Raw genomic sequence first — 20,983 nt, 5'->3', positions numbered from 1 at the left:
AACAGGGAGAGGGAAAGGGAGAGAGAGGGAGGGAAGAAAGAGAAGAGGGGAGGGAGAGAGAGAGAGGGAGAGAGAAGAAAGAAGAGGAAGAGGAAGAGGAGGAGGAGGAGGAAAAAGAGAGTGGGGGGTCAGATACTCAAAATGGAAGACCAAGACTTGGACCAAAAATGGACAAATCACAAGCATATAGCACTGACTTCAAAAATATCTTTTTATGTAGATGAATGCATTCCTAGAAATTGGAAAAGGAATTCAGGGTATTGTCAATAATAGGGAGAATATCAGGTCCCATGTGGGGGGGCTCAGTGGAAAAAATCTGGCATATTATGGTCCCCTAAGATTTAATCAAGGGTTGACCTTGAAATATCTCTCGAGTTATCACCATTGTGTATGAGGCTCTTACCTCAGAAACAGGCACATCCTTAGGGAAAAGGGAATGGTCTCATTAGGAAGCTTCGGGAAGACAGCAATTAGTTGTACCTTTCGTGTGAGGGCATTTATCTTGGCATTGGCAGACTTCCCTCTCAGTGCTGGGATTCCTGAGCTACTTGCCTTTTGTGGGCATCAAACCGACAAAACTCGACCCAGAGGAATAAACACAAAGGACATTCCTTAGGACACAGAGAAGCCAGAGCAAGATACAGGAAACCAACCAAATTGAAGGTTTAGTCCTGTGTCAGGGATGCCCTCCAGCTCTCATTCTCATACCTGGTAGGTGGTTCTCCCTACAACTGCAGATGAACAGTCCTAGGTTTTCCTACCAGCAGCTTCTCCCTACTAGTCCTTTCTCTAAATATATTCATTACGCATTTATATTGGGAAGACCTTCTTTGGAAAAATGCTAGTTTCCATGTATGTTGATATACACATTCATGCATTTACACACATATACGTGCATATTTTCATCAGTATGTGGTCCTGGTTTTTAAAAATCTCATGAAGTAGACATTACAGGTGGAAGAATAGCACGAACTCTTGTGTGAAAGGTTCAGGCAGTTCCCCCAATTGTCTAACTTAAAACCAAGGAATGACTAGCACAACTGAATGGATCTGGCTGAATGCCACATTTATACTCCCAGATATTACTAAAATGGAAAGACCTTGAAGACTAATTCTAGAAAACTTCTAAAATAACTAACCCTTTTTTTGCTTATTTCTTTTCAGCTTTTCCTTCCTCACATGTTGACTCATTCTCACTGTGCATAAATCCATAAACAATCCTATTCTATTGAAAGGTGTTAAAAAAAAAAACCTTAAAAAAGGTACAGGGGTCAGACAATGAATATGGCTCACCCTCTGCAGCTTGTGCCTGATTTCCCTGCCAAAATATTATTCATGACTAATTAGTAAGTTCCTGGATTTTGATGAGTAGAATTCAAGAAAAAAATGACTAAGAATTTATTACACACACACACACACACACACTCGTTTCTCCAATAACCTCTTTTATTCAAACAACTTTAAACTTATATCTTTAGAAGAGTAAAACCGGTCATCTATGGATAAAATTGTCACCTTTATGTGACCTGTCTCATTTGTGCATGGGCTGCAGAAAGAAGTGAGTGGCTTTCTCAAGTTAGAGTCAGAGCTAGTTGAGAATGCAAAATGGGGAACGGTATAGTGGGAAAAGCATCAGGTTGTGAGTGAGGGAAGCTGAGTTCAAATTCTGACTTTGCTACTTATTAGCTGTGTGGTCCTCTGTAAGCCCCAGTTTTTTCATCTGTAAAATGAATGGATTGGCTGATGAACTGAATGAGAGGACTAGCTGATCCTTTCAGTTCTAAAAATCCTTAACTATGATTCCTTCAGGGTTCTGTAAGCTGTTAGGGTTCCCAGACACTACAAAGGGGTTTTCTTTTAGTTTGAAACACACTTTTTTTTTTAAACCTTTACCTTCTGTCTTTGCATTGATGATAAGTATCGATTTCAAGGTAGAAGAGTAGCAAGGGCTAAGGCAACTAGGGTGAAGTGACTTGCTCAGGGTCATATAGCTAGGAAGTATCTGAGGTCCCATTTGAGCCCAGGACCTCCCATCTCTGGGCCTGGCTTTCTATCCACTAAGCCATTTTGCTACCCCCAAAAACAGAGTTTTAGGAAAGATGTCAACATCACACAGGCAAGTATAATATCTCCCTCTATGGGTATATATTGGTAAAATTGCATTCATTCATATCAGAAAGCTCTCTCTAAACTTCCATGGTTTTAATTTAATATTAGGATGTGTAAAAACACAATTGTCAAACACTTCTTTTGTCCTTTTCCTAAATGACTTTAAATTATGACTTTAAAAAAGTAAAACTAACAATCATGAATGTCAAGACAACAGACAAGATACTTGGCGAAGTCGAGAGTGCACTGGCCATGGACTGGACTCCTTCCTGCTCGGACATTTAACTAGCCAGCATCTTGGGCAAACTCTTTAATTTCTCATAACGCCACTCTTTTCCTGAGAGTATTTCTAAAGAAGCCTCATAAGGTTTCTGTGATACAAATGATTTACAAAACACAAAGAAATGTGAATTGGTATGACTATGATTTATTTCTGGATGTCTTGTGAATTCTTGCTGATTATGAGACTGTTCATTTCAGTTACTGACCTCTCGCCATGATGAACAGCTGTGTCCTCTATTATTTCAATTCAGACCCAGGAACTCTCAGTCCCTGAAAATTATCTTCTGTGCCTTCTTTGCTCCCTCCTTTAACTATATTTTATTGAAACAGTTTGTATTCTGAAGGAATAAATAATTTTATGGGATATATGGAATGCATGATCACTATGAGGCAGCTAAGTGGCTCAGTGAAAAGAGTACTGGACCTGGAGTTAGGAAGACCTGAGCTCAAATTTAGCCTTAAGACCAGTGATTCCCAAAGTGAGTGCCACCGCCCCCTGGTGGGTGCTGCAGCGATCCAGGGAGGTGGTGATGGCCACAGGTGCATTTGGAGGCGGTGAATAACTGTAAGGGGGTGGTGATAGTATGTGACAGGGGGCACTAAGTAATATTTTTTTCTGGAAAGGGGGTGGTAGGCCAAAAAAGTTTGGGAACCACTGCCTTAGACTCTTCCTAGCTGTGTGACCCTGGGCAAGTCACTTACCCTCTGATTTCCTGATGAAAAGATCCACTGGAGAAAAAAATGGCAAATCACTCCAATATCCTTCTCAAGAAAATTCCATAGATATAGCTATCTTCCATGGAGTCAGGAAGATTTGGACATGACTGAATAACAACAAAATGATTGATATGGAAAGCAAGGAAAAATTAGAGTGCGATCTCAGAGATTTTATCTATAGTGCATGTACGTGTAAATGTTTGGAAAAGGCTTCTTGTTTAATTTTTCAAAGCATACATGGGAACAAGAGAAATTGAATCAGGAGGAACATAGAGATTAACCTACCCCCCCCCCCAAAAAGAGGGGAAACTTCTGTAAAAAAATAAATAATCTAATGGGGATAGTTCAGGTGGTTTATATATTTAAACAAAGGAAAGCCTCCCCAACTAGAATATCACATTGCAGGTAATATATGTGCAAAGGGAACCAGTGTGGTGAGGTGGAATGCACACTGGATTGGGCATCCAAAGATTTGAACTGAAAATCCCAGCCTGACACTTAATGCTTGGGTGACCTTGAACAAAACCAACCCCCTACGTCTCTGGGTTTTAGTCTTCTTGTTGTCATCATTTCTGACTCTGTGGCCCCATTTGAGATTTTCTTGGCAAAGATACTAGGGTGGTTTGCCATTTTCTTCTCCAACTCACTTTTAAAACGAGGAAACTGAATTAACAGAGTTAAGAGACTTGCCCAAAGTCACACAGCTACAAAGTGTCTAAGACCAAATTTGAATTTAGGTCTTCTTGACTCCAGGCTCAGTACTCCATCCACTGTGCCACTTAGCTGCCCTAGGCTTCAGGTTCCTCATCTGTAAAATGAGAGAGCCGTATTGGATGATGCTGACCTTCCAACTCTAAGCCTATGATATTCTGTCACAGTCAAAAGACTCTTGCTTCTTACATAATTCAATACAAAGAAAAGAGTGACCCTCTTTATTTGTGGTGCAAATGTTTTTACTTTATAAAACAAAACATACCAGGCACTATCCTTAAGGAAGAGAAATATAAATTTCCCTCCTATAAATGTCTTGGTCTTTTTCAGGAAGGCTGCTCCTCCCTCTAGCAATAAATACAAGGGTTTCCTGTATTTATAGAGCTAGCACTCACAACAGTTTGCAGCAGAGATTGACCCCTTAGTTAGTTTTCCCCATCAAGCTCTGTACCAGCTTATGCAGAGGCTGTAACATCTCAGGGATGGTGCTAAAAATTATAGTCACTTAGAACTTGGGGGATGGCATGGTACAATTAAAAAAGACCTGGACTTAGAATAAGGGGAACCTGGGCTGGAATCTCGTTTCTGCCACTTTTTGACTACCTGACCGTGGGCAAATTATTTAACCTTGTTGGGCCTCAGTTTCTTTATTTGTGAAATGATGGAGTTTGACTAGATGATCTCTCCTGCCTTTTCCAGGTGTAGTATTATATGGTAATCCAATGAGCTTTTCAATGACTTAGCTTCTCAATTTTCCAGGTACCACACTCATTTCTTCCAGAAAAGGGAAGCTTCTTAAAGTAGTTTAATGTTAGTCTTTGTCTCCCTGGCACCCAGGAAATTTTTTTATGTGAAGTAGGCAGGTGTCAGCCATGTGCTTGCTGAGTTGATCTATTTTCTAGCTCTGTTCCCTATTCGAAGATTGAATACAACTCAAATCAATGATTCTTACAAAGTTACAAAGTAAAATATCCCCATCACCACCTCCAAATCCTATCAACTTATGGCCACCAGAACCTTACACTTATAGGGTACTTTACAGCTTTCCTATTGAATAAGCAGTTATTACACTCACATAAAAGACAAACAGGCTCAGCAAATAGAGGAAAAGTGATTTTACAGGTCCAGTGCCAGACCTGGAGTCAAGAAGTTCTGACCTTAGGAAAGTAGCATAACCTCTGCCTGCCCCAGTTTCCTCAACTGTAAAATGAGGATAACAATAGTTCTTACCTCCCAAAGTTGTTGTGACAATAAAAAGATAACATTTTTTACAGTGGTTTGTAAATCTTAAAGGGCTACATAAATGCAAGCTATTACTATTAATTATCATTATTGTTGTCATTATGTCACATAGCTGATTAGTGGCGAAATCAGTACTGGATCCTGAGTTTTCTGAAACCTTTTCCAGGGCTCTCTTCACTTTACTAAGCTGGCTGCTAGCATGATTATTTAATAACAAGTTTGAAAGTTTTAAACCTTCAAACAATGTGCCATGATTTCCCTGCCCCAATCGGCCAGTCTATAAAAGTAGGATTGTCATGGTACCCTGCAGGTTGGTAGAGAAGTCAACGCATACAGAGAACTCGGAGAATGGACAGAACTCACTAGAAGGGAAGACAGCTTTTCTCCAAGAGCATTCATAGATTTGGAAGGACAACCGCTTGCTCTGGAATGAGAAGCATTTGTTAACGAGGAAAGGGTAGTAACAAGGAGCAGATTCACCCAAATACTCGATAGTTGTACATTAACTGAAAGATACTGGGGGGATGCATGTATTTGAGGCAGGAGCTGATAAATGGATAGATGGGGCAAAGGAGACAAGAGAGTTATTTTTATTGCCAAAAGAAACATGTGGCTGGCTGCAAAAGCCTGTTGGCTTTAATACAAAGTCAGACTAGGCTAGAAATAGAAGTTGAGGAGTTGGTAAAAGGTGGTATTCCTGGGGGGTTGAGGGGAGGGGGCTTGGACTCCAAAGGACAGTGATATCCAGATAAAGAATACTGATTGCCTGGGCATCTGAGGTCAGGAGAAGATTCTGGGTATGAAGTGGGTAAAGGAGCAGACTCAGTGTCTCCAGAAGACAATATGGGACAGGCGATAAATAGCATTCTCTTCCTAAAAAAAAACACTGATGATCTGGGTCTGGAGGACGAAAAGGTTAGCTCCACTCTTTCCATCACTTGGTATCTGGAGTGCCAGGAAAATTGGGAAGAACAATGGACCAAGAGTCAGGCAGGAGATCTGGGTTCTGGTCACAGTACTGTCACTGAACTAAGGTGTGTGCTCTTGGGCAAGGTTCTTAACCCCTCTGTTTCCTGATGAGATTGGATGATTTTAAAAGTCCCTTCCAGCTTTAAAGTTTTATGATACCATAGAGGAAAAAATGCTTGACTAGAGTAAGTCATGAAACTTGTCTGAGCTGCATCTGTCAAATGAAGGAGAAGGACTACACCTCTATGAGCCATTCCAACTCTAAAACTTTGCCCAAAATATGCTTTTCCCATATTTTTTCTCTTGCAAAGGCCATATTCTTTGCCCCCTACAAAATATCTTTAATGAATTTATTTTTCTTAGGTGGCCCCAGTGGGAAAGCCTTGAACTAACCATGTCAAGAATCCCTAGAATAGTCCTAGGTCTATAAGAGGTAATGATTTCCAACAGGGGTCATTGTCTGATTATTTCCCCCTAAATCTTCACACTGAGGGCCAGTATTCTTTGATCACGATTAAATGGTGACCATCCTGTTATTCCTTCTCTGTTAGCATAGCCAAAGCGACTACCCAGGGAGACTCACTTTAGTATAATTACAGAATCTTTCTGTTCTCTTCAAGTTGCCATTAGAATTTTTTTTATTCTAATCTCCACGTTCTAATTTCTCATCTTCCCTGTGGGAGAGAGTCCTCTTGTTTTAGAGAAGGAAAAAGGAAACTAATTCAGAGGAGAAAAGGCTACTTCCAAAGGCTATCTTTTGAGTTACCTTGGCCAGCCTCGCTCTCTTGATGAGGTCATTGAGTTTGCGCACAGCTGCCTTCTGAGGAAGACTCTGGATATCTCTGAAGAGATCTTGGGCTTCCACTTCAAAGAGCCTTCGGTTGTCGGTATTCTGAAGGGGCTGGGCCCAGAAGGAGCCGATATAGACTCGAAGGACTTCTGGAGTATTGATCACCTTCCCCAAAGACCACATGAGTGCACCATAGACTCTCATAAGTTGCTGAGTGTCCACTTGGTCAGCCTTGTTCAAAACAACACGGATCTTGTCATCCTGGCCCCGGAAGGCTTTGATGGCTTCTGAGAATTCATCAGAGATATCAAGTTTGTGAGCATCAAAGAGAAGGATGATTCTGTCAACACGCTCAGCAAACCACTGTAGGACCTGGCAGAAGTCATAACCTAAAAAAGAAAGAAAGAAATGCAAAGAAAAATGTGTCAGTATAGAGTCCTAAAGAAGTGCATTCTTTTTTTAATTAACATTTTTTTATTCAAAGATATTTTATTTTCCCAATTACATGTAGTAATAATTTTAGACACGTCTTCCAAAATTATAAGATCTAAATTGCCTCCCTCCTACTGTTCCCTTCCAATTTGATCTGGGTAACTCATGTATTATCATGCAAACATACTTCTGTATTGATCATTGTTATAAGAGAATACTCATATAAAATCCAATCCCAAAATAAAACTATAATCTAATGTGAAAGACAGTATGCTTTGATCTGCTTCTGACTCCAAGAACAATACTCTAAACCCCCCCCCCAAACCAGAGTGACTTAAGCATAAACCCAATAGAATATCTGAGTTTTCTTCCCAAATATTTTCTCACTTGAACCTTTGACAAAGGGAAAGGATGAGCGCCCCCTTAAAGAAGGAGGCAATATCTTCTACTGTTTCAGAACCATTCAAGAGTGAGATGACCTAGAATGGGCCTGCTAAGCAGCCAGGTTCTTGCTGGATAATCTGGACAATCTTACATAAGAAGAAATGAGATTAAAAACAGTTTGATCTAGGGCCTTTAAAAGTGATTTTTAAGAAATGGAGGTTTTTGCCAAACAACAGTCCATAAGTCAAATGTTCTCAGCACTATCAATGTCTTGGTTCTCCGAGAGGCTCATTAGCACACATTCTGAGCCAAATGTCAAAATGGTAGGATGTGAGCTGGCAGTCAGCAGAGAAGGAAATGACACCAAACAGAAAACAAGGCAAAAAGAATTGGAGACATGAGCCAAGAGATTCTTATCTGTGCTATGCTGGGATCAATAACTGTAATGTCCTTAGCCTTCCAAATTATTTTTAAAGTATCATCTTTATAAATATCAATCTGTATTTGCTCTACCTGCACACTCCAATTTCTCCCTGTGTCCTCCTGCTCTTAATCTCTTTCGGCCTATTTCCAATATTCCCTAAATCATTAGGCCACCTAAACAGCACTGGGCTGTAATATCTCCTCCTACCTCAAAGTTAACTTGTATTTAATACCTTTATTAATCATAACATTTTATATATACACATGTTCTCCATGTCTTCCCCACCCTACCCCCAACAGAATGTAAGCTTCTTGATGGCTGGGATTCTTTCTTTTTTCTTTCTTTTTTGACTTTGTGTCTTCGGTGCTTAGCACATAACAGACACTTAATAAACTCGTGAGACACAAATTCTTATAAGAATCTAATGTATATAAAATGCAAAGAAAAGGGAAACTATGATCCATTTCTTTTATGCTTCATTAGCACTTGAATCACAGAATATTTGAGTTGGAAGGAGCCTTCAAGTCTCACCTAGTCTCATCCCATAATTTTACAGATGATATTCATCACCTAACAGAAAACAAATTAGAACCCTGATGTCCTGAGTCCAAGCCACACATTTTTCCCACTTTTCCATAACTTTCCTTAGTTTACCTGGAACTTACGGGGGCTTTTAACCCGAGGGCCAACTTTATTTTCATAGCTAACTGCTCCCAACTTAGAATTGGGAAAAACTCAAGAGTTAAAGAAGGGGGCCACACTGTGGTATATCAGGACTCTAATTGGAGATTTGAATTCCTAATTTCAAATTCAGTAGCCTAGAACAAGCTATCTCCCAGGTTAAAAACAAGAATTAATAACAGTTATGACCTATTTATGTATCAGATAGTACCAGCTCCTAGAATGTTTTATCCTTAGATAATGAATGAATGTGCTGTTGTTTGCACACTGAGATGACACCACCAGACCACCACTGAATAGGGGATGCGTACTGGAATTCTATTTCCAATAGTTGGGACAAAAAGGCTTTAAAAGACTGTCTGCCCTATGATCCAGCCATACCACTGCTGGATTTATACCCTAAAGAGATCATAAGGAAAAAGACTTGTACAAAAATATTTATAGCCACACTCTTTGTGGTGGCAAAAATTTGGGAAATGAGGGGATGCCCTTTAATTGGGGAATGACTGAACAAATTGTGGTATATGCTGGTGATGGAATACTATTGTGCTCAAAAGAATAATGAACTAGAGGAGTTCCATGTGAACTGGAAAGACCTCCAGGAACTGATGCAGAGCGAAAGGAGCAGATCCAGGAGAACTTTGTACACAGAGACTGATACACTGTGGCACAATCTAATGTAATAGACTTCTCTATTAGCAGCAATGCATTGGATCCAAGACAGTTCTGAGGGACTTATGAGAAAGAACGCTATCCATATCTCGAGAAAGAACTGTAGGAGCAGAAAGACAGAAGAAAAGCAACTGCTTGACCACATGGGTCGATGGGGATATGATTGGGGATGCAGACTCTAAGCAATCACCCAAATATTAATAATATGGAAATAGGTCTTGATCAATGACACATGTAAAACTCAGTGGAATTGCTCATTGGCTATGAGAGGGGGTGGGAAGAGGGGAGGGAAAGAACATGAATCATGTAACCATGGAAAAATATTATAAATTAATTAAGTAAGTAAAATATATCAAACTAATAGTTGGGACAGATTTTCATAGCTGGGTTTTTTTTTACCTGATTCTCCTGGTGAAAATTAAGGCACAATCAGAGAAAAAGTTATATATCTCCTGGAAGATAGAGTTTAAAACCTGAAGTGATTCAGAAGGAAGGGTTGGATAGGCTGAAGTACTCTTTGTGACCCTAGCAGAGAGCAGAGCTAAATATCTATGAGACTCAAAACCTTGACCTCATTGGTGTGATGAGCTATTATCTGAGCATTTGTGTCTAGCTAGCTCATCAAAAAGACACAGACAGTACTGTAAAAAAATTGCCATTTAAAAACCTGGTACTTCTCCCAAAATCAGTCTCCTCCTTTGTAAAAAGAGGAAGTTAGACTAGGTGTTCTTTAAGAGATCAGTCTAAGGTTAGGCACTCCCTACTTTATTGAAGTCAATAAATACAAATAATATGTATTTATTAAGCACCTATTATCAGTACTGCCAGCTATGTTTTAGTCCTAACAACCTAGACTCCATGCAGAAGATGATGCTTGAGTTGCATCTTAAAGGAAGAAGATTCTGTGAGGAAGAAGAAAGGAGGGAGTGCATTCCAGGCATGGGAAATGGCCAATGCAAAGGAATGTAGACTAATTATAATAGTCAAAAGCTAACATTTATATGGGGCAGCGAGGTGGTACAGTGGATAGAGCACTGGACTTGGAATCAGGAAGACTCATCTTCATGAGTTCAAATCCAGCCTCAGACTCTACTAGTTTTATGACCCTGGGCAAATCACTTGATCCTGTCTGCCTCAATTTCTTCATCTATAAAATGAGCTGGAGAAGGAAATGGCAAAGCGCTCCAGTGTGTCTGCCAAGAAAACTCCCAAAAAGAGGTTCTTAAGAGCTGGATGTGACTGAAAAATTATTTACCAACAACTAGTCATTGTTGGTACTAGGTTGTTGGGACTAGGTACCATGAAAAGTAGATAGTGCTGGGCCTGGAGAAAGAAAGATTCATCTTCATGAGTTCAAATCCAGCCTCAGACATTTACAGTTATGTGACCTTGGGCAAGTTACTTAACCTTGTTCGCCTCAGTTTCCTCATCTGTAAATACCTCTGCTGATAAAACCCGACCAGTCATGAAGAATCGGACATGTCTAATTAACAAAATAACAACAAAAACACTTTCTACCTATGGGAAGAGACTTTGTAGTCTAAAGAACTGACAATAAAGAAGTTTTTGAAACACAACTTGTTCATGTTGCTGTACCCTCTTCTTAGTTAAAATATTAATTAAAATACAATGATAAATTAATTTTTGTTGAGTACCACATGGGTTCTTGGGATTCTGTCAAAGTGACATAGTTCTATAAAACTAAGTCTTACTAACCCTATTTTAAGAAGTGCATCTCCACAAATGGATCAAAAGGCATGAAAGAAGAAATGCATTCATGTGCTTGGATAAATAGGGACAGTCACATTTAGTTGAAGTAAGTACTCTTCCTCCTTGGCTAAAGGCAGGGTTATGGACTCCTCACAACCATTACAATCCTAATCTTATGAGCAGATACTTTGCTGAGTGTCCTATGTTCTGACCTCAGTGGCTATGCGCCCTTCATAAAGGCCTGGAAATGAACCCCTAATGCTCAGAGGTTGTGGAAATTGGTTCAGTGAGAGCTAAGCCAGGGGCCAATGCCAGGCATTTTCCTACAAGGGGGTCCAGTGGCAAATAGGATGAGAGGTAGGAAAAAATCCAGGTTGTAATTAAAAACAAACAAACAAAAACCAAACAAACTCTAGACTGTGGTGCTCACTAATGCCAGTGAAACTTTTGCACAATTTTTAAATGACTAAATTAGGGGAGATTCCTGTTCTGCAGAGAATATAAATCAAACTTTTTTCAGTTTGGGGTTAAAATAAGGATAAAAGTCACTAATTTATTGCACTTAGTTATTTGTAAATTCCATACAGCATCTGTCCGTGTTCTTGAGGCCCAGAAACTTTGTACCAAGACACAAACACCATATCCTGGGGCCCAGGGAAGGAAAGGATATTCTACTTAGGAGTTTAGATTTTGGCCCACAAATACTCTGAGAACAGAGGGTGGAGGCAGGAAGGAAGGGGCTCGTCCACCCAGCCCATGCTTCCTGCCACAATCTCCCATATTGTAGACTTAAATCTTGGACCTGGGAGAGAAAGACACTATTGGGAAATGGGATCTGGATTTAGATCAGCTGTTACTTGGCACAGGTAAATACAGGGTGGAGACCCTACGGAAGCAAAACTTAATTTAAGATGGACTCTTCTGTCAAAGGGACTTCATCAAACTAATTTACAAAAACAAAGCACAACAGAAAAGTTATGTTTAAATTTCTTCCCAGCGCCAAGTTTCCAAACCCATTTGTTTAAAATAGGATGCTGGTTTAACAATAGACTTTGGGATCAATAGACACATGAGCCAGGAAGCTAACGTGCCTGAACCACTCCTTGGTGCCCCCCCAAACCATCACTCCATTCGCTTCCATTCTGAGAAATATTTCACGTGATTTAATGACTTCAGCCTTAGGTTAAGTAGTAGGCTTAAGTCTATCTTTGGTGAGCCCTAGATTGGCCAGAAAATTGGGAGAATGATAGCCAAGCAGAGACAGTAATAGCCGAGGCAGAAGATAAAAGCAGCCTTGGGGACAGCAAGGATTAACATTTGTCTCTGGTGAGGTTAACTGAGTTTTGCACCAGAATCTATTTTAACTTTTCATATTTGGTGTCCAGTAGATTTTAACTTTAACCCCTTTGCCCTAATCACCCTGAATCAGAGATGGGGGAGAGGGTTTGGAAGGCTTAGACTGATTTAAATAGGGAAGAGTGTAAGGCAGAGAAGCTGATAAAGACCACTAGTCCTGATGCTTTTACCTCAATGTTATTCCTCAATCAGGAGGTTTTTGAGATTTGGGGGTTTAAGGAAAACCCTAAATAAATATTTTATACTATAGTAGAATTGTGTGGGTCTACCTACTTTTTTATCTGGTCTCCCTAGAGACCAACAGCATGAATCTACTGCTCTTAAGAGTTAGGATTAGAGAAAAGAGTTATATATGGTATATGATTTAATTCTAGAACCTTAAGCAAAAATGGCAGCAAGGGTTGCTTACCTTTTGCTTATGTCTAGATAACTAGTTTTCTATCCCTTTAAATATTTTACAAAAATGTCTGGAGGGAAGTCGATGGGAATTAAAGATATTTCTTAAGAACTGAGCAAGGTTTCACTGCCCCTCCACACCAAGTGTGGCCAGGTGGCTGATAATCTCCTGCCTACAGAGGTAAAAGGAGAAGGTCTCTGGGGTGGGCAAGGGGCAAGGGAAAGCAGACACACAAACATCCCTCAACAGCAGAAAATCACAAGAAAGCCAGAAGAGAGGAGACAGAGAAAAAAAAAAATAGAGAGAATAGGGGAGAAGAGCAGCATGAGCAAATGGGTTCTTCTTGACTTTGTAAACTATCACAATTGACTTCTGTGTAGTTGGATTTGCTGGAGAGTAGCCAGGAGTTGGTCCACAATGGTGGAGCTGGGGAAACTGCTGGCTGACAGGTGTGGAATAGTGAGTTCAAGTTAGCTATGTTACTTAGAGTAACTCGTTTTATTTTTCTGGGCATCTGGGAGGGACCCAAATGATCTCTAAAATTCCTTCTGAGATGCTTCAAGATTCATAGAATCACAGAATTGGAAGAGCCCCCCTGAAACTATAGAATACAACCTATACCTGAATGCCACATACTGAAAAGCAACATATATGGAATCCTTATTATATAACATACCAACCAAATGCTCAGCCAGTCTTTTTCTTGAAGACTTCCAGTGAAGTCTTACTGTCTACCCCTACCGCCACCTCCCCAGGGACAGCTATCCATAGCACTAATCATTAGCAAAATGTTCTTTACATTAAACCTAAATTTGCCTTTTTGTAACTCGTCATGCTCTCAGAGACTAAGGGCAGAGACAAAGATGAAGAGAGTCCACGATGAGCTTCTCCTAAGAATGCCCAAGATGCCAAGGGAGGTAATGAGTTTCCCTCATAGGAGGCCTTTCGACAAAGACTTCTTGATCACTTATTTGGTATATTGCGTGGGGGGTTCTTGTTCAGGTATACACTGGCCAGACAGCTCCCTTCTGGTGATTCTGTAAGATAACGAGGTTCAGCCATGACTCTTGGGGGGGGAGGGGGGCTACTACATTTGTAGAAGCTTTATTTTTATCTAATGCTTACTCTCTGAAATCCTCAAATTCGAGGGCTGAGATAGATTTTTAAGAGGTTTGAGTTCTTAGGAAAAGGAGTATCTAATTGTTTCTGTTATTGAAACGTGCAAGATAAACAAGTTAGCACTGAAGCTGCCTAAAATCTCTATTACAAGATCAAAGTAGTCTCTGCACTGAAAAGGGAGCTGAAATGTGTTTATATTTAAAATCAGAAAAGGGAAAAGTGGGCCTTTCTGAAAGGAAGCTAGAGTTTAGTTTCAGGCCATTAGATTAACATTTTCCTTCATTACATATTCAATACTATAGCCAATAATTCTCCATATCAGGGAGTCTGGGTCTCTCACTCTCTTATGCAGGGGTCTCTGCATTCATCTCCATTGAGGGCCACCTCTCAAGAAACCCCTGCTAGAATTACTCTGAACAGCTTTAAAGAAATTCTCCCTTTTTCAAGGAAACCTCAAGGAAAGCCTGAGGAACCCTCGCCACACCTGTCAGCCTTCTCCAGACCCAAGGCTCCTATCCAGTCATCCAAAAGCCGATAATTGCAAATTATTTACCTTTGAGATCAAGCAGAACAGATTGTCTTCTTCCTCTCTTATATTCCTCTCTCCCTCCCTTCTCACTCTCCCCTTTACCATGGACAGAATCTTCATCCGTGGCATTAACAAGACCTGGGTTCAAATCTGGCCTCAGATGCTTGCTAGTCCTACAACCCTGGGCAAGTTACTAAACTTTGGTGAGCCTCGGGTTCCTTGTCTAGAAAATGAAGCTAATAATAGCATTTCTAGCTTTATAGCCAAGTGGTTGTGAGGATCAGATAGATGAATTTATAGAAGTAAAGGGGTATGTGTATATACATACATATATGTGGTATATGGTGTATATATGTGTGAGTATGGATATAAAATATATTTATATATTATACACACAGCTCTTTACATATATATGTATGTATGTGGTTATTACTATTATTATCATTCAACCAACCAACCAACATTTATGAAGCACTTACTATATTCTAGGAACTCTGCAAAGCACTGGGATACAAAGAAAACCAGGAAAAGTCCCTACCCTAAAGGAGCTAACAATTCATTGAGAGGCAACATTTACACATTAGCACATGCCAGACAAGTCACAGAGAACAGAAAAGGAAATCTTAGAGCAGAGGTACGAGTAGCTGGGCAGGGGGTGGGGTGGGTGGGTAAGGGGGCTGTGATGGAAGGAGGAATGGTACCTGAGCTCAGTCTTAAAAGAAGCCAGGATTTAAGACATGAAGGAGAAAGGCTGGAAGTTTCAAAATACGGTCACTTCAGTGTTGTCCACAGTAAGTATTTAAAAAAAAAAAAGTATTTTGAGGGGGATCTGAGTTCTTGAAAAAATTTAATAATTAAAAAAAAAATCTCATGCAGGACAGCTAGGTGGCTCAGTGGATAGAGAGTCAGGTCTGGCATCAGGAAGAACTGGGTTCAAATCTAGCTATGTGACTCTGGGCAAGTGACTTAATCGCCACTGCCCAGCCCTTACTGCTCTTCTGCCTTGGAACCAATACTTAGTGTCAATTCTAAGATGGAAGGTAAGGGTTAAAAAGAAAAGAAAAGAAAAGAAAGTATCTTATGGCACTATTGCAAACAAGCCAAAGAGAATGGATAGTTAGGTATATTCACTTTGGTATAGTAAAGAGAGCAGCACTTCCAGAGGACCTGAGTTCCAATCACAGTTCTGCCACTTACTACCAGTGTAACTTTAGACAAATTACTTACTGCCTCTAAGGTTCATTTTGCTCATCTGTAAAGTGAAGGGGTTGAACTAGATGACTTCTAGAGTGCCTTCCAGCTCTATAAGCTATGATCCTATGATTCAGATCTTGAATGACTGGACCTGAATTGCCAAATGACTGACAACTAATTGATGGTTCAGTGTCAATCTGGAGCAAAGTCGTCTCTGGTGGTATGTCCCAGAGATCTGACCTTGGTCTTGTTCATGCTACCAGGATGAAGGTAGAAATGATATACTTACAACATTTGCAGATGACATGAGCTGAGGAAAGACAGCTTCTACTTGAATGATAGAATCAAATCTTTTTTTCTGTTTTTTTTTAATTTATTTTTTAGAATATTTTTTCCATGGTTACATGATTCATGTTCTTTCCCTTCCCCCAAACTCCCCCCTAACCTCCCCTTAGGCAATGCACAATTCCACTGGGTTTTACATGTTACATTGATCAAGACCTAATTTCATATTATTGATAGTTGCACTGGGGTGGTCATTTAGAGTCTGCATCCCCAATCATATCCCCATCAACCCATGTGATCAAGCAGTTGTTTTTCTTCTGTGTTTCTCCTCCCACAGTTCTTCCTCAGAATGAGGCTAGTTTTCTTTCTCATAAGTCCCTCAGCCTTGCTCTGGATCCTTGCATTGCTACTAGTAGAGAAGTCCATTACGTTTGATTGTACATAGAATCAAATCTTAACAGGCCAGAGCACAGAGATCTATCTCTAGGATGAAATTTAAAGGAGCAAAGTTCTGTGCTTGAGTTTAAAAAACTCAACTATGCAAATACAAAATAGCAGAAGATACATCTAGGCTTTATGAACTCTGTACATAGCAGGAGCTTAATAAATATTGAACTGATTTTGAAAAACAGAAAAGGATTTTAGAGAACTTCATCTCATGTGAGTCAACACTGTGACATGCCAGCTCAAAAAGCTAATGTAACCTTAGGCATTATTAATAGAACTGTGATGTTCAAAATGAGGGAGGTGATAATCCTAATGTACCCTATTCTGGGCAAACCATTTCTGGAGTTCTGTGTTTGGTTCTGGGCACATTTTATGAAAAACACTGGCAACCTGGAATGTGTCCAGAAAAAGACAACCAGGATACTGAGAATCATAAGGATAAAGAAGAATTTCCATTTCTATAGTATATTTTGTTTTGCTATATGCTTTCTGATAATAATGGAAAGAACTAGAATTGTTTAGCTTGAAGAAGAAAGGCCTAAGGGGGACATGATAGCTGTTTTCAAGTCAGTTAATCAATAAGCATTTAAGGAGCAACTAGCTAGTACAGTGGCTAGGGTGCCAGACCTGGGGTTGGGTGGATCTGAGCTAAAATCTGACCTCAGATACTTCTAGCTATGTGATCCTAGGCAAGTCACTTAACCCTGACTGCCTAGCCCTTGCCAGTCTTCTGTTTTAGAAGATAAGGGTATAAAAAACAAACACGTAGGCGCCAGCTGGGTAGCTCAGTGGATTGAGAGCCAGGCCTAGAGACAGGAGGTCCTAGGTTCAAATCCGGCCTCAGACACTTCCCAGCTGTGTGACCCTAGGCAAGTCACTTGACCCCCATTGCCTACCCTTACCAATCTTCCACCTATAAGTCAATACACAGAAGTTAAGGGTTTAAAATTAAAAAACAAAACAAAACAAAACACGTAAGTGTCTACTTTGTGCCGGTCAGCTAGGTGGCTCAGTAGACAGTGCTGGACCTCAAGTCAGGAAGACTCATCTTCTTGAGTTAAAATCCAGCCTCTGACACTTACTAGCTATGTGACCCAGGGCAAGACCTTTAACCCTGTTTGCCTCAATTTCCTCATTTGTAAAATGACCTAAAGAAGGAAATGGCAAACCACCCAGTATCTTTGCTAAGAAATTCCCAAATGGGATCACAAAGAGTTGTACATAACTGAAAAATGTCTGAACAACCATAAATATACTAGCCACTATGCTGTACCCTGGAGGTACATAAGTATTAGAATGGCTAGCATGTGAAGAATTGGAATTGTACTATTTATCTATCCCCTAAGGACAAACTGGGAATAATGGAGAGGAGACACAGGAAGATTTAGGTTCAATATGGGGGGTGGGGGTGGTACTAGATATATATGAAAAACACTGACAACCTGGAGTATGTCGAGGAAAAAAAGACAACCAGGATGCTGAGAAGCCTCCCAATCATAAAGATAAAGAAGAATTTCTATTTCTATAGTACACTTTAGATAGTTAACTCAACAAACATTTATCAGTACTTACTTCATGAAAGACACTGTGTGAGGCTCAAGGCAAATGAAGATTTAAAAAAATTATAGTTCCTGCCCTCAAGGGGTTTACATTCTAATGGGGCTCTGTTACTTGACCCAAAAGGGGAATAGGATATTCCACAAAAGGCAAATCCTCTACATCTGGAAATCTTTAAACTGAGGCTGGGTGACTATAGATTGAAACTAGAAAGGGAGCTTAAGAGATCTGGTGATTTAATCTCCTAATTGAGTAGCAAGGAAGATATTGCAGAAGTGATTGCTGTTCAGGTACAAGTTAGACTAGATCCATGTTGGTGAACCTAAGGCATGTGTGCCAGAGGGGGCTACTTCCTTCCCACTCTCTATATGAGCCTGAGGACATTTCTCTCATGACCCACTCCTCTGCCCAGCAGCCCAATGGGAGTGTTTCCTCTCTCCCCTGTCTGGGGTAAGGCAGGGGAGGGGGGAGGGGCTCACATGTGGCATGAGGGTTGCAATTTGGGCACTCAATCTCAAAAAAGTTCACCATCACTGGATTAGTTGATTTTTGAGGCTTTCCTAAACCTATGATCCTTGTCTGAATCCTTATACAGGACCCAGATGTTAGGTCTGGCTAGTTCTGGGATCCTGAATGGAAGCCAAATGATAAAGGTTATAACCAGTGGTGTGCCAGTAAATGTTTAGCAATCAGCTCTCTGGGAGAGAAAAATATACATAGGATGCAATTTTAGGTTTCATCTGCATTATTGACATTTTCTCAATTACTTTCTTAAGTCTAGTTAATCAATAAAACAATAAGTCAGTAGCATATCTGAGGTGTAAATGCTCACAATGAAAAATTGATAATTAAGAGCTGGCTCCAGCACACCCCTGATTGAAACGAACTTTAAAGTAAGGGATGGTTTAGTGCAGAGATTTATATGTTTTCATATTTATGCTAAAGTTTTTATTTTGTTGCTCTGCATGCGAAGAAAGAAGGTCAAGTGGTTTCAGCATGCTCAACAGGCTGTCCTGCACGACTGTGATGTTCTTTCCCTCTTGGAATTCATAGCTCCCATCAAGGCTCAGCCTGTCTTTCCTGATCCTCCCCACCCCAGAACCCCAAGTTGTTAGGACTCCTTTCCTTACCTCTACTCTCTCAATTTAAAATTACTTGGATCATTTTTTTTTTGCTTTCTGTGTTCATGTTGTTTCCTCCCAGTAGAATATAAGCTCATTGAGGGCAGAAATTTTTTCTGTTTTTACCATACCTAGAACTCTATTTGACACATAGTAGTCAGTTAATAAAAAACATGATGAATCGAAAGCTTCCAAATAGCAATCATTGTTCCTCTGGTAAATTTCAGTGTTGGCTACAATGATATTCCTGCTTTCAAAGCATCTTGCTATATTTTACCAAGCTTGAAGGTATCTCCTGTGGAATCTACAAAAAGCTGTCCCTGGGAAAGGTGGTGTCCATGTTGTTCTTATCTTCTGTATCCTGTCATCTCTTTGGGATTTGATCCAAGACACTATAATTTTGCTTTTCTGTGTTTATTTCCTCATAAAATAAACAAGTCTATCATCATAACCTGTCCCTCCCTAACTCATGGGGATGTTATAAAAATAATGTTCTGGCAGATAGAGCAATGAGATGACCTCTTGAAGTCTCCTTCAGCTCCAAGAGGACATGGGAATATAAATGAAAGCAGCAGCAGATATCATCATATTTTACTTTTCTAGGTAAAGGAACTGAGGAGTTTTACTTTATGGTTCAGCCACCAAAACACTCTAACTTTTTATTTGTTTTGGTCTGGACCTGTAATTTCATTGTGATTCTGGCATAGGCAATTCCTGGTAAGGAATTCACATAGATAGTTATTCTGAGATTCCTAATATTAGGAATTTGTCACTTTGAGGTCAAGTGACTTGGACAGGGGAAGTCAATATGTGTCCAAAGGCAGACTTCAAAATTAAACTGTCTTCCAAACTCAGGACTGGCTCTTTAGGACCTCTGGTCAAGTGGCTTGATAAAAGGGATAGTTTGAATAACAAGACAGGTTCAATACTATTTCATTTCTCATTATTGAAATGAAAAAAAATAATGGGCAGAAAGTTCTTTAAGGAAAGAGGCTAGCCATTTCTATAGTGTTTTAAGGTTTATAAATCACTTTCTTTATAACCACTCAGCAAGGTAAAATGACTGAATGTAATCAGACCCATTTTATAGATGAAGAAATTAAGACTTAGCACAGTCAAGAACTTGACTTGACCCCAAGCCTTACTTGCAAATGTCAGAGCAAGGACTCAAAACCAAGTTTTCAACCTGATTCCAAATCCACTCTCCTTTTGACTACACTGCCCTAGAATGCCTCTAGCACCATCACTGGTAAAAGGTCTTGAACTCTTAGTGCGACAGGCTAAATTCTTAGTGAACTTAATTTGGCTTAGTGTCTTTCTTAAGTAACTAAATCGAGTGGTATAGGCACTGATTACTTATAGTGCTTATCTGTCACCATAAAGAACATTTCAGCTCAAAGGGCTTTAAAATACTGACAATTTATTAATAGTGATGATAAAGATGTTATAAATGATTAGCAGGTTTTCTTGTTATGCCTTGAAACTCTGCTAGTGGGATATTCTTTCCTAACTTCCCACTGTTGATACTTCCCATCCTGAATTTCCATTCCAGGGATTTTGAATTTATTTCCCTGGGTACACTGGGTACATGTAGGGGACCGTGTCACTGTCTACAATTCCTCTAGTAGAGCATTGGCAAACCTTTTAGAGATCGTGTGCCCAAATTGCACCTTCAAGCTGCCTGTGAGCCCCTCCATTACCCCAGACAGTAAAGGGAAGAAATGCTTACACTGGGCTGCTGGACAGAGGAACGAGGCATGTGAACATTGTCCTCAGTGCTGTGGAGAGGGGGAATGGAGCAGCCCCCTCTGGCACGCCAGGATATGCATGCCATGCCTTTGCCAACATGACTCTA

General features: G+C 40.1%; 1 protein-coding gene across 1 annotated transcript in view; it reads right to left on the bottom strand.

The window, feature by feature from the left end:
* Positions 1-20,983, bottom strand: part of EHD4 (EH domain containing 4) — a 100,161-nt gene that overhangs the window by 20,823 nt on the left and 58,355 nt on the right. The window contains exon 4 of the mRNA XM_044665112.1: positions 6,797-7,209. Coding sequence (XP_044521047.1) covers positions 6,797-7,209 — 413 coding nt within the window. The remainder of the gene's footprint in view (positions 1-6,796; positions 7,210-20,983) is intronic.

This window comes from Gracilinanus agilis, chromosome 2 (assembly GCF_016433145.1).
Source record: "Gracilinanus agilis isolate LMUSP501 chromosome 2, AgileGrace, whole genome shotgun sequence".
NCBI classification, from domain to species: Eukaryota; Metazoa; Chordata; class Mammalia; order Didelphimorphia; family Didelphidae; genus Gracilinanus; species Gracilinanus agilis.
This window is presented reverse-complemented; position numbering and strand designations above follow the sequence as displayed.